Raw genomic sequence first — 14,168 nt, forward strand, 5'->3', positions numbered from 1 at the left:
TAGGTGTTTCAGAGGTCACACGCTGGGATTCCACACCCAAGACCACAGGGGCCAGGTCCTCCACAGAATGTGGGTCCATTGGCCTGAGTGTGTTCAGACACAAGACCTCTGGTTTCTCTGGGTTCTGCCTGAGTGTGTTCAGACACAAGACCTCTGGTTTCTCTGGGTTCTGCCTGAGTGTGTTCAGACACAAGACCTCTGGTTTCTCTGGGTTCTGCCTGAGTGTGTTCAGACACAAGACCTCTGGTTTCTCTGGGTTCTGCCTGAGTGGTCGCAGGCTGTCCATCAGAACCAGGTGTGTCCGTGGTTTCACTGGTCCTGAGGGAAAGCTCCTGTTCCACCATGGTAACACTCTCTCGAGGGTCTGGTATGACAAGCTCTTCCTCCTCTTCCTCTTCATCGCTGTCACTGTAGGGCTGGAAGTCCTCTGAGTTTGTCAGGAGCCTGTGGGTCTCGCCCTGGGAAACAGACCAACGACAGCCAATCACATCGCACCGACCATGCACGTGCTGTGAGACACATGCACGCCTACCTGACTGGCATAGGGTCGCTGTGATCACGAGAACTTAACAACAGGACACAGATGTGTAAAACAGGGAGAAAAGGAGTGAACATCTAAGGTTCAGTCCATCCTCTTCCTCTGCTGCCCAATCACTGTTTGACTTATTTATGCCACATTAAGTTGATATATCACAAACTTTGACCTGATTGGTCCAAGATGCTGTCACTCTTTGCGTGAAATGTGCTAGGCTGTGCCTGATTGGTGAAACTGTACGGTACCTGGATGGAGTTGAGGAGCAGCTTCAGGACCATTCCTCCTGTGTACGTCTCCTCCAGACTGAACTCCTTCTTCAAAGAACTGAAAACTCCGTTCGTGACTCGTTTCACCTGCACAAGAGCGATAAACATGAACATGTGCCTCCACAGACCCTGTTAGAAAATGGCCCTGTCATACACGTCCATCTACAACCAACGCGCTTACTCTGTCTCTCAGTACAATACTTCTGTAATATTTTCCTTTGACCAACCAAAATAAGCTTTATTTATAAACAGGGTCAAAGGTGATGACCTCTGACCTGTGCTGCCACATGCTCTGGGCTATTGTGGCCATTTTGGTCACGTTCCACCTCGGCCGGTCGGGTCTCCCGCCGGAGTCGCTCAGCCCGAGCCCTCGTCCCCAGAGCAGCATTCTGAATTGAACAAGATCAGACCTGGTCCAGATCTGTATTTCACAAACTGAAACGCTGTGGTTTATGTCACAGGTCAGGGGTCAGGGGTTAGGGGAGTGCACTGTGGGAGAGCTGTGTCTCTCCTCACTGACCTCCTCCTGTTGCTGTACAGGTGTCTCCTCTAGCTCCTCTTCATGTTGCATTTGCTCAGCCATGGCGTGGCAACACTGCTCCTGCTCCTCCAACAGAGTGCTGTCGCTCTGTCTTCCCCAGTTAATCTCCAGCTCAGCCTGCAGCCCCACACACACACACACACACACACACACACACACACACACACAGCCTCACACGTGAGAGGGTTTCAGGCATAACACACGTGGACAGTACAACAACACACACCTGTAGACCAGAGAACCTCTGTCATCAGGTGATGCTTCACACACCTGTACCTCAGGATGTGTACAGTCAAACTTCAGTTACCTGAGTGTCGGTTTGATCAAAGGAACACAGATAGAGAGAACACACACACACAGACACACACGCACACACACACACCTGGTCCAGATTCTCTTTTTCATCCCTCAGGTCTTGTATTTCCTCCTCCAGACGTCTCACTCTCAGCTCCATCTGTTTGTGCTGCTGTCTCTCTGATCTCAGCTGGAGATGAGACTGCTCTCCGGACGCTTTCAGCTCTACACACATCCAACACACTTCTCAGGACAATGACACGTTACCTGTACTCCTACAACTCAGTAAATAACTCAGTAAATAACTTAAATAACTCAAAATTAAGACCAGTGATTTAGGATCAGATTCAGCCTCAGACTGAGTTGAACGTAGTAACTAAAACTGATCCTGTATAAGCGTTCCTACTGTTTCAGAATACAAGCCTGTCTCTGCACTCAAGAGTGATTAGATTAGACTCATTCATTTTTTCAATTCCATATGCAGCTCCACGTCACTCCCAGACCTTCAATGCGAGCCTCCAGTGAGCTGATGTGTGTGCAGTGGCGCTGACTGTCCTGCAGGGCGTCACAAAGCTGCACCTGCAGCTCTGCTGCCCTCTGCTGGAGACTCACTGCCTCCTGCTGTAGCTGACACACCAGAGAGGACGAAGACCTCAGCTCCTCAGCCAAATGCATCTGAGTGAGAGGGTGTGAGAGAGAATCGGAACAATTAAATAACAAGAAAATGGTTCAGTATGGTAAAATTGGTCAGTATGGTAAAATGGTTCAGTATGGTAAAATGGTTCAGTAGGGTAAATGGTTCAGTATGGTAAAATGGTTCAGTAGGGGTAAAATTGGTCAGTATGGTAAAATGATTCAGTAGGGGTAAAATGGGTCAGCAGGGGTAAAATGGTTCAGTAGGGGTAAAACGGTTCAGTAGGGTAAACGGTTCAGTAGCGGTAAAATGGGTCAGAAGGGGTAAAATGGTTCAGTAGGGGTAAAATTGGTCAGTTTGGGTAAAATGGTTCAGTATGGTAAATGGTTCAGTAGGGGTAAATGGGTCAGTAGGGGTAAAACGGTTCAGTAGGGTAAAACGGTTCAGTAGGGGTAATATGGTTCAGTATGGTAAAATGGTTCAGTAGGGGAAAAATAGTTCAGTATGGTAAAATGGTTCAGTGAGGTAAACGGTTCAGTAGGGGTAAAATGGGTCAGTAGGGGTAAAATGGTTCAGTAGGGGTAAAATTGGTCAGTATGGGTAAAATGGTTCAGTGAGGTAAACGATTCGGTAGCGGTAAAATTGTTCAATATGGTAAAACGGTTCAGTAGGGGTAATATGGTTCAGTAGGGTAAAACGATTCAGTAGGGGTAAAACGGTTCAGTAGGGGTAAAATGGTTCAGTATGGTAAAATGGTTCAGTGAGGTAAACGGTTCAGTAGGGGTAAAATGGGTCAGTAGGGGTAAAATGGTTCAGTAGGGGTAAAATTGGTCAGTAGGGGTAAAATGGTTCAGTATGGTAAAATGGTTCAGTCGGGGTAATATGGTTCAGTAGGGTAAAATGGGTCAGTAGGGGTAAAATGGTTCAGTATGGTAAAACGGTTCAGTAGGGGTAAAATGGTTCAGTATGGTAAAATGGGTCAGTAGAGGTAAAATGGGTCAGTAGAGGTAATATGGTTCAGTATGGTAAAACGGTTCAGTAGGGGTAATATGGTTCAGTAGGGTAAAACGGTTCAGTAGGGGTAAAATGGTTCAGTGAGGTAAACGGTTCAGTAGGGGTAAAATTGTTCAATATGGTAAAACGGTTCAGTAGGGGTAAAATGGTTCAGTAGGGGTAAAATGGTTCAGTATGGTAAAATGGTTCAGTAGGGTAAAACGGTTCAGTAGGGTAACATGGTTCAGTAGGGTAAAATGGTTCAGTAGGGGTAAAACGGTTCAGTAGGGGTAAAATGGTTCAGTGAGGTAAACGGTTCAGAAGGGGTTAAATGGGTCAGTAGGGGTAATGTGGTTCAGTAGGGGTAAAATAGTTCAGTAGGGGTAAATGGTTCAGTATGGTAAAATGGTTCAGTAGGGGTAAAATTGGTCAGTATGGTAAAATGGTTCAGTATGGTAAAATGGTTCAGTAGGGGTAAATGGTTCAGTATGGTAAAATGGTTCAGTAGGGGTAAAATAGTTCAGTAGGGTAAAACGGTTCAGTAGGGATAAAATTGGTCAGTATGGTAATGTGGTTCAGTATGGTAATATGGTTCAGTATGGTAAAATGATTCAGTAGGGGTAAAACAGTTCAGTAGGGGTAAAATGGGTCAGTAGGGGTAAAATGGTTCAGTATGGTAAAACGGTTCAGTAGGGGTAAAATGGTTCAGTAGGGTAAAATGATTCAGTAGGGGTAAAACGGTTCAGTAGGGGTAAAATGGTTCAGTATGGTAAAACGGTTCAGTAGGGGTAAAATGGTTCAGTATGGTAAAATGGGTCAGTAGAGGTAATATGGTTCAGTAGGGGTAAATGGTTCAGTATGGTAATATGGTTCAGTAAGGTAAAACGGTTCAGTAGGGGTAATATGGTTCAGTAGGGGTAAAATGGGTCAGTAGAGGTAATATGGTTCAGTAGGGGTAAATGGTTCAGTATGGTAATATGGTTCAGTAGGGTAAAATGGTTCAGTAGGGGTAAATGGGTCAGTATGGTAAAACGGTTCAGTAGGGTAAAATGGTTCAGTATGGTAAAACGGTTCAGTAGGGTAATATGGTTCAGTAGGGTAAAACGATTCAGTAGGGGTAAAACGGTTCAGTAGGGGTAAATTGGTTCAGTATGGTAAAATGGTTCAGTGAGGTAAACGGTTCAGTAGGGGTAAAATGGTTCAGTAGGGGTAAAATGGTTCAGTAGGGGTAATATGGTTCAGTAGGGTAAAACGGTTCAGATGGGGTAAAATGGGTCAGTAGGGGTAAAATGGTTCAGTATGGTAAAACGGTTCAGTAGGGGTAATATGGTTCAGTAGGGGTAAAACGGTTCAGTATAGTAAAATGGTTCAGTATGGTAAAACGGGTCAGTAGGGGTAAAATGGTTCAGTGAGGTAAACGATTCAGTAGGGGTAAATGGTTCAGTAGGGGTAAAATGGTTCAATATGGTAAAATGGTTCAGTAGAGGTAAATGGTTCAGTATAGTAAAACGGTTCAGTAGGGTAAAATGGTTCAGTAGCGGTAAAATGGGTCAGTAGGGGTAAAACGGTTCAGTAGGGGTAAATGGTTCAGTATGGTAATATGGTTCAGTAGGGTAAAATGGTTCAGTAGGGGTAAATGGGTCAGTATGGTAAAACGGTTCAGTAGGGTAAAATGGTTCAGTATGGTAAAACGGTTCAGTAGGGTAATATGGTTCAGTAGGGTAAAACGATTCAGTAGGGGTAAAACGGTTCAGTAGGGGTAAATTGGTTCAGTATGGTAAAATGGTTCAGTGAGGTAAACGGTTCAGTAGGGGTAAAATGGTTCAGTAGGGGTAAAATGGTTCAGTAGGGGTAATATGGTTCAGTAGGGTAAAACGGTTCAGATGGGGTAAAATGGGTCAGTAGGGGTAAAATGGTTCAGTATGGTAAAACGGTTCAGTAGGGGTAATATGGTTCAGTAGGGGTAAAACGGTTCAGTATAGTAAAATGGTTCAGTATGGTAAAACGGGTCAGTAGGGGTAAAATGGTTCAGTGAGGTAAACGATTCAGTAGGGGTAAATGGTTCAGTAGGGGTAAAATGGTTCAATATGGTAAAATGGTTCAGTAGAGGTAAATGGTTCAGTATAGTAAAACGGTTCAGTAGGGTAAAATGGTTCAGTAGCGGTAAAATGGGTCAGTAGGGGTAAAACGGTTCAGTAGGGGTAAAATGGGTCAGTATGGTAAAATGGTTCAGTAGGGTAACATGGTTCTGTAGGGTAAAATGGTTCAGTAGCGGTAAAATGGGTCAGTAGCGGTAAAATGGTTCAGTAGCGGTAAAATGGGTCAGTAGGGGTAAAATGTTTCAGTATGGGTAAAATGGTTCAGTAGAGGTAAATGGTTCAGTATGGTAAAATGGTTCAGTAGGGGTAAAATGGTTCAGTATGGTAAAATGGTTCATTATAGTAATATGGTTCAGTATGGTAAAATGGTTCATTATGGTAATATGGTTCAGTGTGGTAAAATGGTTCAGTAGGGGTAAAATGGTTCAGTAGGGTAAAATGGTTCATTATGGTAATATGGTTCAGTATGGTAAAATGGTTCATTATGGTAATATGGTTCAGTATGGTAACATGGTTCAGTAGGGGTAAAATGGTTCAGTATGGTAAAATGGTTCATTATAGTAATATGGTTCAGTATGGTAAAATGGTTCATTATGGTAATATGGTTCAGTGTGGTAAAATGGTTCAGTAGGGGTAAAATGGTTCAGTAGGGTAAAATGGTTCATTATGGTAATATGGTTCAGTATGGTAAAATGGTTCATTATGGTAATATGGTTCAGTATGGTAACATGGTTCAGTAGGGGTAAAATGGTTCAGTAGGGGTAAAATGGTTCAGTAGGGTAACATGGTTCAGTAGGGTAACATGGTTCAGTAGGGGTAAAATGGTTCAGTAGGGTAACATGGTTCAGTATGGTAACATGGTTCAGTAGGGGTAAAATGGTTCAGTAGGGGTAAAACGGTTCAGTAGGGGTAAAATGGTTCTGTATGGTAAAACGGTTCAGTAGGGGTAAAATGGTTCAGTATGGTCAATGAAGGGGAGTGTGAAGGAGTCTCTCTGTATCGTGGGTTCGATCATACTGCTGTCATTTGGGTTTCACACAGATGCTGTTAAGTGACAGGTGAAAACCTTCTCGTGTTCTGCCTGTAGCAGACAGGCCTGCTTCTGCTGGCTGTGACTCTGAAGGACTTCACTCCTCTGTTCCAGCAACTGGGTGTTATGCTCCACGCACCTGACACACACACACACACATACACACACACACACACGCACACACGCACACACGCACGCAGAGAGGGAGAAGGAGCCCACATTTGAATTGAATTTGTTATAAAAAAAAAGCCATCATAAAAACATTTTAGTGGTCTTTAAATGAATGCTGTCCAGATGACAGTATAATAATAATCAGAGAAAATGTGAAATGCCTCTTTAGATGAGTCTTGAACCGCCAAACAACTGCACATTTAGTGAGGACTGATAGAGACTGGGCTTCCTGCATGATTTTCAGATAAAGTTGTCCTTCAGGTTAAGTCGTCCTTCCATGAAATACAGGCGCACGCTGTATAATACAGGTATAATACTGGTCTTGGAAAATGCTGTGTAAAGGCTAAGCACAGGCTAAGCACAGGTAAATCGGTTTGAGATACGATTAACCTTAAAAAATTATCTGTAACATAACAGGGGTTCCATTCCACTGCATGATCAGAACACACCTACTGTCGAAAGTCAATGGGAAGATGCTATTAAGAGATAAGTATTTCTATAGATAACGATTATTATTATTTATATAAGAATATCTGTTAAGAGATAACTTGAGGGGATTTGGGATCTTGTATGACATAAACTTGGTCAGATCTCAGGAAAAGCGGCTGGCTAACCTAACTGGCTTATTTAACTGGCTAACCCAAGCGGACTAGACTAACCTATGACAAACACATCATGTCTTTAACTGGCTAACCCAAGTGGACTACACTAACCCTAGGGCAAACACATTATGTCTTGAGCCAGCCTGATGTTATAAGGAAATTTCAGTGTCTTTGGTTCCAAGGCACAAGCAGAGGAAAGCAGCTGCCCTCGACCATATGAAGCTAAGGAAGATTTGAAGATAACTCAGTCGTGAAGATAACTCAGTCGTGAAGATAACTCAGTCATGACATTAAGCAGGATTTGAAGATAACTCAGTCGTGACATTGAGCAGGATTTGAAGATAACTCAGTCGTGACATTAAGCAGGATTTGAAGATAACTCAGTCATGACATTAAGCAGGATTTGAAGATAACTCAGTCGTGAAGATAACTCAGTCGTGACATTAAGCAGGATTTGAAGATAACTCAGTCGTGACATTGAGCAGGATTTGAAGATAACTCAGTCGTGACATTAAGCAGGATTTGAAGATAACTCAGTCGTGAAGATAACTCAGTCGTGACATTAAGCAGGATTTGAAGATAACTCAGTCGTGACATTAAGCAGGATTTGAAGATAACTCAGTCGTGACATTAAGCAGGATTTGAAGATAACTCAGTCGTGACATTAAGCAGGATTTGAAGATAGCTCAGTTGTGACATTAAGCAGGATTTCAAGATAGCTCAGTTGTGAAGATAGCTTAGTTGTGAAGATAACTCAGTCGTGAAGATAACTCAGTTGTGAAGATAGCTTAGTTGTGAAGATAATTCAGTCGTGAAGATAATTCAGTCGTGAAGATAACTCAGTTGTGAAGATAGCTTAGTTGTGAAGATAACTCAGTTGTGAAGATAGCTTAGTTGTGAAGATAACTCAGTCGTGAAGATAACTCAGTTGTGAAGATAGCTTAGTTGTGAAGATAATTCAGTCGTGAAGATAATTCAGTCGTGAAGATAACTCAGTTGTGAAGATAGCTTAGTTGTGAAGATAACTCAGTCGTGAAGATAACTCAGTTGTGAAGATAGCTTAGTTGTGAAGATAATTCAGTCGTGAAGATAATTCAGTCGTGAAGATAACTCAGTTGTGAAGATAGCTTAGTTGTGAAGATAACTCAGTTGTGAAGATAACTCAGTTGTGAAGATAGCTTAGTTGTGAAGATAACTCAGTCGTGTTTCAGCTCCTACCTTTGGTTTTGTTCGAGGAGCTCTTGGATTTTATGGTTCAGTTGCTCCACTTTCAGATTCTTTTCTAGAACCTCCTTCCTCAGGCAGGTGTTCTCCTGTTCTCCACAAAAGCAGAGAGAGTTAGTACACGCTAATCATGGCCTTCAGGATCTCCTGACAACATCACCCTCTTAGGCTTGTGTGCTTACTACAAACACTGCAGAGTATGGGTGTTTTCTGCATAAGAGAAACCTCTGTATAAGACAGAACAAGCCTGTTACAGTCTAACTATGATCCCAGATGAATTTGTTTGGATTCACCTGTCTTTTAGCCTAGCACAGGAAATCACATTACACATGTTTACAATATTTGAAAAGATTTTACACTTTGTAAAAACAGCAAAGGAACACACAGAGATTTTAGACAGTGTTTCACTCATTTTGTCATGAAAGAATGAAATAATCTACTAAAGATGCAAAAATGTGTCAGGTGTTTGTCTGTCACACAGCGGCGTCAAACTGACTCAGGGTCTGTGCTTTATAAAACATGTCAAACAGACTTAGGGTCTGTGCTTTATTAAACATGTCAAACAGACTTAGGGTCTGTGCTTTATTAAACATACACGGACAGACTCAGGGTCTGTGCTTTATTAAACATGTCAAACAGACTTAGGGTCTGTGCTTTATCAAACATGTCAAACAGACTTAGGGTCTGTGCTTTATTAAACATGTCAAACAGACTTAGGGTCTGTGCTTTATTAAACATGTCAAACAGACTTAGGGTCTGTGCTTTATTTAACATGTCAAACAGACTTAGGGTCTGTGCTTTATTAAACATACACGGACAGACTTAGGGTCTGTGCTTTATTAAACATGTCAAACAGACTTAGGGTCTGTGCTTTATTAAACATGTCAAACAGACTTAGGGTCTGTGCTTTATTAAACATGTCAAACAGACTTAGGGTCTGTGCTTTATTAAACATGTCAAACAGACTTAGGGTCTGTGCTTTATTAAACATACACGGACAGTTTTGTCTCAAATGTGTATAAGGTGCATGGGTGGCTCTTCTTAAGCACCATCGGTCCTGACCTGGTCTAGTCTACAAATGCTGTTTACAATCATGCTCGTTTCCATGGAGACAGAACACAATCCGAAAGAAGGGCTGCCTCGTTTCAGAAGGTCATCCACCTGAAAAAAAAAGAAAAGAAAAGAAAAGAAAGTCAGAATGAAAGACGAGAGAAGACGAATATAAAGACCGTCCTCGTGAACTCAGCGCTGTGCGTTACACACCTTGATAGCCAACTGGTCGACTTTATCTGAAATCCTCCCGACAGCCAAGCGCATTTCAGCACTGTGCTGCCCGACCTCTGTCATGAGGAAGGTCGTGACATCAGGAGCTGGTAGAGATATGAGAGAGCGTTTCCTGTGATGAAACTTACATTTGGTCAGTTCACCCTTTCATCTGGGTTTCAAACCCTTTCATCTGGGTTTATGTTCAGAAGTTTTACTCACCATGGAACGGTACAGTCTGGGTCAGTAAGACTGGACCAAAGGGCTGGACTGGGGTGATACCATTATGAGCCTGACTGAGGGGGTAGGGCTATAAAGAAAACAGTGTTTTTATGGTTATCACCATACAGAGAGGCATGGTAACTGAACGACACAAGGCATGGTCTTTAGACACAGAATCTCCTGTAGCTACGGGGTTGATTCTATTACTTAAAAAGGTCATAGAAGCAGTACATGGAATATATTCCTTTTTTGGTGAATTTTGTGACCACACAGGGCAGAATTCAGAGCCTGGTTACCTGGGAATGCTCCCATAGTGAGTCTGCGTCTGTCTCAGTGGAAGGTCAGGCTGGGTCAGTGGTGTTAGGGAGGGTTGGTTGTCTCAGTGGAAGGTCAGGCTGGGTCAGTGGGGTTAGGGAGGGTTGGTTGTCTCAGTGGAAGGTCAGGCTGGGTCAGTGGTGTTAGGGAGGGTTGGTTGTCTCAGTGGACGGTCAGGCTGGGTCAGTGGGGTTAGGGAGGGTTGGTTGTCTCAGTGGACGGTCAGGCTGGATCAGTGGTGTTAGGGAGGGTTGGTTGTCTCAGTGGACGGTCAGGCTGGGTCAGTGGTGTTAGGGAGGGTTGGTTGTCTCAGTGGAAGGTCAGGCTGGGTCAGTGGGGTTAAGGAGGGTTGGTTGTCTCAGTGGACGGTCAGGCTGGGTCAGTGGTGTTAGGGAGGGTTGGTTGTCTCAGTGGAAGGTCAGGCTGGGTCAGTGGTGTTAGGGAGGGTTGAGGTTGTCTCAGTGGAAGGTCAGGCTGGGTCAGTGGTGTTAGGGAGGGTTGGTTGTCTCAGTGGAAGGTCAGGCTGGGTCAGTGGTGTTAGGGAGGGTTGGTTGTCTCAGTGGACAGTCAGGCTGGATCAGTGGGGTTAGGGAGGGTTGGTTGTCTCAGTGGAAGGTCAGGCTGGGTCAGTGGGGTTAGGGAGGGTTGGTTGTCTCAGTGGAAGGTCAGGCTGGGTCAGTGGTGTTAGGGAGGGTTGGTTGTCTCAGTGGAAGGTCAGGCTGGGTCAGTGGGGTTAGGGAGGGTTGGTTGTCTCAGTGGACGGTCAGGCTGGGTCAGTGGTGTTAGGGAGGGTTGGTTGTCTCAGTGGAAGGTCAGGCTGGGTCAGTGGGGTTAGGGAGGGTTGAGGTTGTCTCAGTGGAAGGTCAGGCTGGGTCAGTGGGGTTAGGGAGGGTTGAGGTTGTCTCAGTGGAAGGTCAGGCTGGGTCAGTGGGGTTAGGGAGGGTTGGTTGTCTCAGTGGACGGTCAGGCTGGGTCAGTGGTGTTAGGGAGGGTTGGTTGTCTCAGTGGACAGTCAGGCTGGGTCAGTGGTGTTAGGGAGGGTTGGTTGTCTCAGTGGAAGGTCAGGCTGGGTCAGTGGGGTTAGGGAGGGTTGGTTGTCTCAGTGGAAGGTCAGGCTGGGTCAGTGGGGTTAGGGAGGGTTGAGGTTGTCTCAGTGGAAGGTCAGGCTGGGTCAGTGGGGTTAGGGAGGGTTGAGGTTGTCTCAGTGGAAGGTCAGGCTGGGTCAGTGGGGTTAGGGAGGGTTGGTTGTCTCAGTGGAAGGTCAGGCTGGGTCAGTGGGGTTAGGGAGGGTTGGTTGTCTCAGTGGAAGGTCAGGCTGGGTCAGTGGGGTTAGGGAGGGTTGGTTGTCTCAGTGGAAGGTCAGGCTGGGTCAGTGGGGTTAGGGAGGGTTGGTTGTCTCAGTGGACAGTCAGGCTGGATCAGTGGGGTTAGGGAGGGTTGGTTGTCTCAGTGGACAGTCAGGCTGGGTCAGTGGGGTTAGGGAGGGTTGGTTGTCTCAGTGGAAGGCCAGGCTGGGTCAGTGGGGTTAGGGAGGGTTGGTTGTCTCAGTGGAAGGTCAGGCTGGGTCAGTGGGGTTAGGGAGGGTTGAGGTTGTCTCAGTGGAAGGTCAGGCTGGGTCAGTGGTGTTAGGGAGGGTTGGTTGTCTCAGTGGAAGGTCAGGCTGGGTCAGTGGGGTTAGGGAGGGTTGAGGTTGTCTCAGTGGAAGGTCAGGCTGGGTCAGTGGGGTTAGGGAGGGTTGGTTGTTAGCTGGTGGTTAATTCTTCTCTCACCTGGAAGGCACAACTAGCGCCCAGATCCACAGCCTGTGACATAGCGGCACCCGTGGTCTCTGATTGGTGGATCACTACAGGGTGTGCAGGCGCTGGGAGATAAAACAAACGCTGTCACTAATCCCAATCTGCTTGGATTAACGCATCAATCATCAGTTTGAAGAAACAAGACCAATAAGAGAGGATGTAGTAAAAACGTCAGTGTAAGGACAGAGATAACTGGCCACTATCAGCACCCTGTCACTGAGTTGGCTGACCTGCCAACATGTGTTTCTCTCTGTGTAAGTTCACTCGGAGAACATGTTTGACATGTGATGTTACTATAGCCAGTATGGTTTATGATACCAGTTTGATCGCGGTGTCTCTCATCACTGCATGATGGAGGTCTGGGTGGTGTCGGGTCAGGCTGAGGAGATGGAGAAGGAGGAGAAATGGCCGTCGCAGGAGGTTTGCGCTGAACCAGTACCAGCTCACTCGCGTCCTACAGAGAGCGTGGAGAGCCAGGAGAACCAGTTACAGAGAGCAAGATCAGGGAATTCTTCTTACCCCCCCCCCCCCAAAACACACACACACACACACAAAGTCAAAGACTCCTCTGCATGACTGACCTCAGTCTCAGAGTCACTGAAATCTGGTTGTGCGGGAATTGCCCCAGTGAGAAAGGGAAGAGTAGGCCGACCCATCTTAGCCACGCGAGCAACCAGCTGAGCTCTCGGTACAGCTGAGTGCTGCAGAGAGGGAGGGAGAGAGCGAAAGAATAACAGAGAACTCTTCCCACATCAGACCAGGAAAGAATAACAGAGAACTCTTCCCACATCAGACCAGGAAAGAATAACAGAGAACTCTTCCCACATCAGACCAGGAAAGAATAACAGAGAACTCTTCCCACATCAGACCAGGAAAGAATAACAGAGAACTCTTCCCACATCAGACCAGGAAAGAATAACAGAGAACTCTTCCCACATCAGACCAGGAAAGAATAACAGAGAACTCTTCCCACGTCAGACCAGGAAAGAATAACAGAGAACTCTTCCCACATCAGACCAGGAAAGAATAACAGAGAACTCTTCCCACGTCAGACCAGGAAAGAATAACAGAGAACTCTTCCCACATCAGACCAGGAAAGAATAACAGAGAACTCTTCCCACATCAGACCAGGAAAGAGACGGTGAGTGAGGGAGGAGTGAGATCTCGTACCTTCAGCTGTTCACTGGAAGAGTTCGACTTCACCGGCAAAGGCAGCTCTCTGAGAGGAGAAAAGCGCAAACACACACGTAAGCACAGCCCCTGTGTCACTCATTCCCCCTGCTTTAGAAAACGTTCACTCTCAGAGCTAAGAGAGCTCCAGGACACACAACCTGACAGTCACGTCTCCGAACAGTGATGCTCAGGTCAGTGTGTTTAATTGGTTTATTAAGCTTTATGACAGATTAGAGTCACATGACACCTAACCTGACCAAATGCAATCAGAAAAAAGATTAAACAGAGAATACAGATTAAACAGAGAATACAGATTAAACAGAGAATACAGATTAAACAGAGAATACAGAAGATCTTAAGGCCCTGGCGTCGTACCTTTGCTCAGTGAGGACCGAATTTGCAGGCGTAGACGTCGTCTCTGTGGGGGACGGGGATGACGCCGCTGAATCCACGTCTGATCCTTCAGCCTTAGCAAACTTCACCTGTAGAGAGCACAGAGCCCCCTCCATTACAGTGCAGCCCACGTCCTACTGTAGCATAACATACATTAACCACTACACTACTCTCTCTTATAATGAGGAACCACTACACTACTCTCTCTTATAATGAGGAACCACTACAGTACTCGCTCTTATAATGAGGAACCACTACAGTACTCTCTCTTATAATGAGGAACCACTACAGTACTCTCTCTTATAATGAGGAACCACTACAGTACTCTCTCTTATAATGAGGAACCACTACAGTACTCTCTCTTACAATGAGGAACCACTACAGTACTCTCTCTTATAATGAGGAACCACTACAGTACTCTCTCTTACAATGAGGAACCACTACAGTACTCTCTCTTATAATGAGGAACCACTACAGTACTCTCTCTTACAATGAGGAACCACTACAGTACTCTCTCTTATAATGAGGAACCACTACAGTACTCTCTCTTATAATGAGGAACCACTACAGTACTCTCTCTTATAATGAGGAACACACTGTTTGAGTGAGTCTGTGAA

The 14,168-nt window shown here is 45.2% G+C and overlaps 1 protein-coding gene across 1 annotated transcript in view; it reads right to left on the reverse strand.

Annotated features, from left to right (window-relative positions):
- Positions 1-8: 8 nt before the first annotated feature.
- fkbp15a (FKBP prolyl isomerase family member 15a) overlaps positions 9-14,168 on the reverse strand; it is a 21,713-nt gene continuing 7,553 nt past the window's right edge. Inside the window, exons 10-25 of the mRNA XM_030781045.1 lie at positions 13,534-13,640; positions 13,156-13,204; positions 12,567-12,686; positions 12,304-12,439; positions 11,959-12,032; positions 9,875-9,962; positions 9,653-9,759; positions 9,452-9,550; positions 8,384-8,478; positions 6,429-6,531; positions 2,140-2,311; positions 1,725-1,861; positions 1,322-1,459; positions 1,077-1,190; positions 781-888; positions 9-458 (exon numbers count right to left, since the gene is read on the reverse strand). Coding sequence (XP_030636905.1) covers positions 9-458; positions 781-888; positions 1,077-1,190; positions 1,322-1,459; positions 1,725-1,861; positions 2,140-2,311; positions 6,429-6,531; positions 8,384-8,478; positions 9,452-9,550; positions 9,653-9,759; positions 9,875-9,962; positions 11,959-12,032; positions 12,304-12,439; positions 12,567-12,686; positions 13,156-13,204; positions 13,534-13,640 — 2,097 coding nt within the window. The remainder of the gene's footprint in view (positions 459-780; positions 889-1,076; positions 1,191-1,321; positions 1,460-1,724; positions 1,862-2,139; positions 2,312-6,428; positions 6,532-8,383; positions 8,479-9,451; positions 9,551-9,652; positions 9,760-9,874; positions 9,963-11,958; positions 12,033-12,303; positions 12,440-12,566; positions 12,687-13,155; positions 13,205-13,533; positions 13,641-14,168) is intronic.

Source organism: Chanos chanos, chromosome 1 (assembly GCF_902362185.1).
Source record: "Chanos chanos chromosome 1, fChaCha1.1, whole genome shotgun sequence".
NCBI classification, from domain to species: Eukaryota; Metazoa; Chordata; class Actinopteri; order Gonorynchiformes; family Chanidae; genus Chanos; species Chanos chanos.